This window comes from Melanaphis sacchari, unplaced genomic scaffold (assembly GCF_002803265.2).
Source record: "Melanaphis sacchari strain LSU unplaced genomic scaffold, SCAv2.0 Contig8_pilon_pilon, whole genome shotgun sequence".
Taxonomy (NCBI): Eukaryota; Metazoa; Arthropoda; class Insecta; order Hemiptera; family Aphididae; genus Melanaphis; species Melanaphis sacchari.
Window position 1 is genome coordinate 5,603,750 of NW_020271635.1, and position 9,382 is coordinate 5,613,131.

General features: G+C 27.0%; 1 protein-coding gene across 1 annotated transcript in view; it reads right to left on the bottom strand.

Moving 5' to 3' along the window:
- LOC112602495 (5-hydroxytryptamine receptor 2B-like) overlaps positions 1–8,805 on the bottom strand; it is a 133,341-nt gene extending 124,536 nt beyond the window's left edge. The window contains exons 1-2 of the mRNA XM_025350585.1: positions 8,710–8,805; positions 7,947–8,382 (exon numbers count right to left, since the gene is read on the bottom strand). Of these exons, the coding sequence (XP_025206370.1) occupies positions 7,947–8,382; positions 8,710–8,805 (532 nt within the window). The remainder of the gene's footprint in view (positions 1–7,946; positions 8,383–8,709) is intronic.
- Positions 8,806–9,382: the final 577 nt, after the last annotated feature.

Sequence of the window (9,382 nt, forward strand, 5' to 3'; positions counted from 1 at the left end):
ATATTTTTTATATTTCAATTTTAATTTTAGAACACCTGTTTCAATTGCATTATTAAAGTTTTAATGTTCATATTTGTACAATATTAATATACTATTGAATGAATACAAAATTCGAAAAAATAATTTGTAAGAAATAATTTATATTTTTAAAGTTTATAAAATACTTGTGTTAATATTTAAAATTTTCTATGTACAAAAATATTTCCTTAATTTGATTAATTAGACATTATTAATACATAATTTTATCATACAGCATATAATCATATCAATAATAATAAAATAAAATAATTATATTTGTAAATTTAATATTTTAATAATACGTACATTGTAACATGCAATAAATGTTGTCACTGTATTACATTTATTTAAACATTTTTTTTTCTTTTTTTTTTTTTACTAGCAAATATTTAAATGCTATTCAAAATAACTATTTAATTAACATAAGCCATTTACATCAGTAAATATGGTAATTTATCGTACAATTTGTTTTATTATTTTAATAATCCAATGATCGCGTGTTGTTATCAATTATTATTAACTCCACACTAACGTTAAGGACATAGATATAGCACATATTTAAATACCCACAAATTAAATATTTCAAAGTAAATAAATCAAATTCATGACTCTTTAAGTTTTATTAAAATAATTATACTTTGTAACAAACATTACAAGTGGTATTCAGTTTTATAAAACAAAGTTATAAATAAAATACAAATTACATTTTTTATATTAATTACCGATGAATCGTAATTATTTGTTTACAACATTTTTTAATTATAACTCCATTCAGTAAATATCTTTTTACATCTACTTAAGGTAATATTTTTATAAACGCATATGCTTTAGAGGTTATTATCGCGGTAGTGTTCTAAAATAGTACAATACAATGCAATACCTATGTCCTATAGAATATAAAATTTATTTTGTATTATATATTATTAAAATTTATCATTTTAATCAATCTAATTATGATACTTTGTTATTAGATGAATGCATTTTTATTTCTATAGTAAATTTTGAAATAAATATATTATTGAACAGATCCTAGATGACATGAAAATTATGCAACTTAAATGGAGTGGGAGGTGAAAAAGATAACTGAACTAAACATTATCTAGGTTAGACAAATGTATTCTTATCAACTACTACAAATTCAAACTATAAATTACACAATCTTCGCTATCGCGCTGTTTAAATATTATCAAGATGATTAATATAGTAAATTATGATACAGAAGCGCGAATAAATAGAGAAAACTCTCGATGAAATTCAAAGTTATACCACTTCGTGATTTGAAATCTACACAGCAACTGCCTGTAGGGTAATCTACGTTTTGCAAGTATTGAATGTGATATTCTATTGAAATCATTATTATCAGTTGTTTGACGTAAAGATTAACGAGTAAAATAAAGTAAAAAATCAGCTTGAATAATTGAAATGATTATGTTATATATATATATATACTTTTTTTTTTAATTTTTAGAATATGGTTGTAGCGATGGAAACGTGAACACCGTGTGAGACAAGACTTTCATCACCAAAAGTGCTAAAACAAGGGAGTTGCGGTGTTGATTAATTTTTTATGGCCTTTTTCGTGATCGAATTTCACGGCTTCACAATACGTGTTTATTATATCATACGCTATAATAACAATATAATATTATATACATAAAACTGTATGCCTATTTTTAGATGTATAAGCCATACGACGACACTTCAAAATATCTTAGTAAAAATTCACTTGATAGGTATCTCAAGAATAATGTTCTATACAAAACAGCTCTCGTAATTATTTATTCAAAATAGAAATTTTTATCATAAAACTTGTGATTTTAAGTTATGTGTGTTAATCGTTATTTTTAATAATGGTAGCATATATCAAGAGCTAATTGCATACAATTTGTTTAATTAACTTTTTTTAAATGTAAATATTTTTTAGAAAAATTTAATCTTAAATTCATTTAAATTTAACTTTTTATTTGATAACTATTGATATAGTATGTTATTGCACAGCAATTCATTTAAATAGAAAAAAATGAATATTTAAGTTTAAGAAAATGCAAAATAATTTGTTTGTATTATTATTGTAATTTTAATTTTTTTAAAGAATTTTCATCTAGAATATTTTTTCCAGGAATGAATAGTTTTAGGATATTTTTATTGAAATATGGTGACGTTAATTTTTAAGTCTGTTAAAATCACAAAGTGTGGTGGCTACTCTATAATATGTCAGATGGCTTATAGAGATGGTTTTTTGGAACTATGATATTGGTTTCGTATATTATTGGTGGTGACGTGTATTTAGACTAAGATTGATGCAATTTCCTTACCTATGAATTTAACTGTGTACCAGAACCAAGATAATGGTTATGAGTGAGAGAGACAGTTCTACTAACACTATTTACATAAATTAGAAAAAAACATTAAACATCCTTAGTTCAGATTATAATGATTATAACATTTTATTTTATTGGATATCACGTCGACGACAGAGAAAATTTCTACATTGGTGTGCAGCTATATTTGCACAAGATCGCTTAGCAAAATTTGTTACACTTTATCATTATTATAATATATATTACACAAGTGACACAAACAAATGCGTATATAGTAAACACCGCGTGGGTATTTCGCGACCTTACCTCCCTCATAAAATTTATGTTTTTTTTTAGAGAATTTATAACACACTGTCGGAATGTATGAAATGCGGTACACGTTTGGCTAAAATAAATCCCTTATGGGACACACGCTCATATATTCAGAGATCACGGAGTGTATAGAATGAAAAAAAAATGTGTAAAGAACAATGATGCACTGAAGTGTGTGGTATAATACAATATTATTAATGCTATGAGATGTTTCTGGATTTTTCGTACACTTTGAGATTGCCTCTTATCATTATTACATTGTAAATAACAACTTTAAATGATTTTGAGAAAATTATAGAAGATCAATTTTACATAGGTAAAATCCTAACCTGGAGTTATGTGGAGATCTCGTGCTATATTATACCAGAAAATTGATACGGAAGTATCAAAAAAACGATATCTATTTAATATTATTACGCTTAACCCTCACTAAATTTAGCTGTGTCAACAGGATATTTTTGAAGTATTTTTATTCTTTTTTTATTAAAATTTTTCTATTATAATGAAATTGATACACGTATACCCATTTTCTGCTAATAAATTATATTTAGATGTCACTTGTGATTCGAAATTTCTTGAATTTGGTACATTTTAGGAAAAAAATTAAAAAATGAATTTACAAAAAAGAAATCATCCAAATCGTATTTTGTTATTATTTTTTTTTTTTTTGCAAAATTGTACAGATTGTATATATATCGTGTAAAATAAAAAAAAAAAAAAATAATTTTTTTTTAATTCCACAAAATTATTGATACGTCTTAAAATGTTTTAAATATACGTCATATACAAGATTTAATACTATACTGACGGTGTTAAATTTTTAGATTTTGGACGATTTGAAGACATTTAAGATTGTAAGGTCTTTAAGTTCTACAGTAATTAATTTTGAATTTGAAGATATTAACAATTAATAATATTAAAAGTCACTCATGTATAACTTTATTAAAATGATCTAAAGCCATGTGTGCTATAAAAACTTAAAATTTATATTTTTTCCTAATTATTTTAATTTATTTTCATTATTTATTAATGTAATATTCAAATCCAATAAAACTTTACTTTTTAAATCATATTTCTAGATAAAAGTGAGATTATCGTTATTATATCTAAAAATAACGTATATACAATTATTATTTATATATCTTATCTAGATTGTGGGCAGTATAGAGTGCAATGGTTACACAGCTGACCATGATGCACACGGTCATTGGTTCGAACTTGGCACAGTAAATAAAAATACTACTTTGTCTTCTTTCCCTCAGCCATCGTTCAGACTGTTCCACCCTGCCCCGTCGAACTCACTTCACTTAAAGTGACATTCACATAAGTGAAAATTATATTTTTAGAGAAGGGAGTAGCAGTGTACTAGATATTATACTCTACCTTTCCCAAATGCAAAGACTTTGATAAAAACCTTTAAGGTCGTTTCAATGAATCAATATGAAAAAAAAAATATCTTATCTAAATAAAATTTTAATTATTTTTCTTCAATATTATAGTTAACAAACTCGTTCAAAATTCAATTTACAGGCATTTAAATTTACAGAATATTAAATTATCAACGTTAACTGTCATTCAAATATGAAATAAGTAAAAACTTAAAAAAAAAAAAAATGAAAACTATAAAAAATAAAAAAAATATAAATTATTTAACATTAACCTTGCAATTCGTAAAATTTTCAAATTATTTATAAAAAAAAATTGTTTTCAAAAAGAATAATAATTTTCGAGAAAATTTGTATTCACCCGTAAAATAATCCCATTGTATATTACATGAGTGTCTATTAAAATTGTAGTTAAAGTTTAAAAATAAAAAAAAGTTATTCCGTATAAATTATAAAATATAATAACAATATAATATCACACTTCTCTCTGGGTCACTGGGATAGAACCGTAATAAATGGTGGACAATATCATCCATGTAATTATGGATGCGTTAATTTATTCAGTCATGATACAATATTCGATGTACATTTAAATGTTAATATTGCTATTAAATACCGACAAAATATTATAAACACATATATACAATTAACTGTTTAACGTGTTATTTATGACCTTGATATATATTAATATTATCAATTATTATTACAGAGGTGTTTCTCGCTAATCGCTATGCCATGGATTGGTCATCGTAATTTAACTGTATTTCAATATTTGTCAAGCTATTTTTTTTAAAAATTACGTCAAATTATAGTAATAAATAATTTTGTTATAATAATACACGCTTGCTTGCTTAATATTTATTACAAACGCTAAACATTATAAATTTAAAAATTAATGTTATAAATTATAATAAATAATAATATTGTGTTTTTTTCTATTTTTTTTTTTTTTTTTTTATTTTTTTAACATCATCATCTATTCAAAAAAATTTAAATAAATCTATTTGCTAACAGGATATTTTCAGTTTATTGATTTTTTTTTAGCTTGTAAAAATGTGTTGAAATTTTTCAAGTTATCATTGTTATGGGTGGATAGAAATTATACTGCATCAACTTGCATAAAATAATACAGAAATACCACTTTGAACTACTATTCACTTGTATGACTAAAGAGATGTTCAATTCGTTTAAGTATTATTATTATTGGTGAATTCTTTGTGAGCCTAATACTATTTACATTATGTTAGCTTTGTTTTTTGCAAAGTTATTATTGCTACAGTTGCAGCAGTAAACTTAACATAATATTATGTAATGCACGATTCAGTTTCTTGTCATCATCAATACTACCTACGAGTATAAAGTAAAATAATTGCGATGAGGTGTTAGTGTTAGGGTATCAGCCTGAATTTCTGTATCCGGAGACGTACTCATTTTTTCATAGGTATATGTGCACCATTATTAATCGAATTTACTAATCCACGTATTTTGTGCATTTATCACAATTTTGTTTTTATTTTTATTTTGAAATTGATAAATATAAATAAGACCATACTCTTAAATACTTAAATTTGTAGAACTTGTGAATATTTTGTTTTTGTATATTATATAAACGCATATTCTTTTAAAATGAAAATTCCATTCTCAATTTGTACCTATGGTATTGAGTATAGTAATTATTTTAGTAAAACTATAAAACTTTAAAAATAATAATATCAAGTGTATAATAATATTTATAATAATATTATTACTATTTTACAAGAATAGTATAAATTTAGATAATGAATATTATATCATTATAATATCTCGACTCAGTTTCTTTAGTTTTATATTTATATTTTGTTCTAACATTGTCCCCACCCATAACACCAATCCGGAAACATAAACCAAACCGAAATTAAATAGGTAGTACTTTATGCAGTTTATTATACGGACAGTTTAATTTTAGTCTGAAAGGTAAACAATGAAAATGATATAAATTAAAAATAAGAGAGGTAAGTTTGCTTAAACAACAAACAAAACCTATTATTCCGGTTATTTTAAGCTAAAATCCATCGTAATGGATTCATTATTGTCAAGTAAAGAATACATTTTATACATTTATGAACTATTGATATTAAACCTCAAATAGTTAATTATTCTAATAATAAACATAGTAACAATAAAAATGATTTATAATAATTTTAACTTGTTCTTTTTTTGATAACTTTTCAATTGTATGAAAACAACTCCAAGTCTGAAAAATTTCAATGCTTTAAAACTAAAATAACAAAATAAATCTAAAGTTTGAGTTTAATCCTATTTTTTATTATTAACTGAGTTTAGATAAAATTAAAACTTAGTATAAGTTTTCACCTTAAAACGTTATAATTCATTTTAACATTGAACAAAAGGTGTGTTTGGTGGTTATCATTAATTTATTTTCATTACGGAAATACTATACTTATTCAGTTTGATATTAATCAGGTGAAAATTAATGTCACTTCAACTAGAAAGCTTACAAAAAATAAAAATAAATAAATAACTTTATGAAGTTACATGAAAAACTGGAAAAATAAACAAACTTGTTACATTAAAAAGTTATAACATTAACTTTTTGAACTTGTTAATGGTTTCCCTCATATAGGAAAGCACGTAATAAACTGCACGTCTGTGGCGTCCTTCGATCCATAATTCACGGACGACCGTGAAGACGTAAATATGTTTGTAGAAACCAAAATTACATACTGCAGCTGGTTACATGTAATAATATTTTGTTTGGCCAACTTACAATTTTTATGACTTATTGACATTTGCGTATTTTATAAACGACGGAAAACGCTTTTAGCAGAAGTGATTATGCCACCGTTTTTACGATTTTATAATCTAATTTGCCATATTTTCTTTTGAAGGGCTGATAAATAATATAGGTATTTCAAAGCTATTATTATAATTTAAAAGTTTTAAACAATTGATGTCCGCTTCTTCTTATACAGTTTTTTTTTCTTGTAGTTACCAGTGAAGAAAAGATTTTATTTTCTTACATTGAGTTTGATACAGTTGAAACGTCACAAAATACGTAATTACGAAGCTACTTTTTTTTTTAATCACTTTCTAAGTTTTTGAAAAAAGTATTTTTTTGATTTTACGGTGTATAAAAGATAAAACATTAAATTAAACGTTTTTTTTTTACATATCATGTTAATTTATAAAAATTCAAGTATATCTTTATTGATGAAACTAAGTTTGATTCATGTATATACACGATGAACTATGCGCAGATATCATAACTACACTGCGATGATGATGATGTGAAGTATAGATAACATAGTGACGGTAATCTATTGTCATAATTTTGGGGATTTAAACAGATTCCTCGATTAAATAAATCAGTTTTGGGTTAATTTTCGTTCCAGTTATGACACCACATGGAGAAAGGCATATACTCCCCCCCCCAAAAAAAAAAAAAAAATTTTGGACATCTATTTGACTCCGATAAAAATTTTGAATACATATTATAACGTTATAACTAACAAGCATAATGTCCAAAATTTGATTTCCATCGATCAAAATAATTCAAATGATATAATATTACATAAGAATATTTATTTTTTTTTTTGTTTTCAAATATATGAAATTAAAAATCTAATTATTATTTGAAATAGTAAAACACTTAAAAAAAAAAAAAAACGATATCGATAACGATAAAAAAATGTAAACAACTTAGATTTTTGTTCAAAAATGTTGCTTTATAAACGAATTATAAGACCACGTAAAATATTTCAAAAACGTAAGTTTCATTTGAAATGATGATATACGTATTTGCTAAACTCGACGTTAAACTTTGATTTTCCGGAATCGCAAGTCGTAACTATATGCACACGAACACACCCACCAAATGCTACAAGTTTAATTACGCCCGTGGGCCACGTACCTTTGACCAGCGTGAGTATGCCGACGGGCATGACGAGCACGGCGACCATGAGATCGGTGACGGCCAGCGACATGAGGAAGTAATTGGTGACGTTCTGCAGGCGGCGTTCCCACGCGATGGCGAGGCACACGAGTATGTTGCCGGCGGCCGTGGCCAGCACCAGGAACACGGCCAGCAGGGCCCACCACCAGTAGCCGTCGTACAACGGGCCCTCACCGCCTCCGCCGCCGCCGCCGCCGCTACCGCCACCGCCGGTGACGTTTGTTTGACCGACGATCAGCGGCGGCGTCGGCGGCGTGGCCGTCTGCAGCAGCGGTGACGTGGGCCCGGCCGCGGTGTCGTTGCCGATCACCACCGCGACGCCGTCGGCCACACCACCGCGGCCGCTATTGCTGGTGTACACCGTGCGCGTGCGCCGCGTCCACCGCGGTGACGCCTTCCGCGGTCACGTCCGCCGCAGCATTGTGTCCGACGCCGTGGCCGGTCCGTCGTCCGCGATCCGATTACGCGTCAACCGGACGACGGCCGGTCGGCGTGTGTTCGGCGCGGCGCATGCGTGTTCTTCTCCTGTTGCGCCTGTTGTTCAAAACAATAACAACTGTTAATATAATATGGTATTATAATATATTTTAAAATAGAATTCACAATAATAATAATTACAAAAGCGTGGTACATAATTATAATATAATATAAGAATTTATTATTGTTATTATTATTATTATTATTATTATAAGGATGGGTTCTTGAACCAACTTTCGGATACCGCTTCTACTTCGTGAGACAATTCAAAACAAGTTCGTGGGAAATTAATAAGTACCCACTCTAAATCAAATACTTCAAACTCGAACATTCCAAACATCTAAAGTAAAATCAACTTCGATATTCATACTACTATTCAATACCAAAATGTGTGTTGTATAATTTATGTTTTTCAAAATATTTTATACCCTAGAATATTATTTTTATTCCATATGTTATAACCCTTATATCGCAGTGACAACACACTTTTTTTTTGTGCTTAATTAAAATGAACTGATAAATTAAGTTAAAAGTTCGAAAAGTTCAAGTAAAAAATTTCTAGTACGAACAAAATTAAACTTTTTTCACAAAATCAGTATTGAAAAAATAAAATTTGATTTTTCGATGTAATACAAAAACGAATAATGGTAGATACTTCAAATATTTATAAAATATTATCATTTCCTACACATAGTATAATTTTCAAAATATTTTAACTATTTTTGAGCTGTATAAAACCATAAAAAAATTATTTAAGATTGAGTTCTGAATTTTAAATAATTTCGATGGAGAAATTTCAAGTACCTAGCTATAACCATAAAAGTATATTTATTGATTTATATGTTCTTAAAATTCTACATTGCGTGTTATGTATCTATGTGTCTTTGTTTAATATAAAGTAAAAATATTTTTTTTAA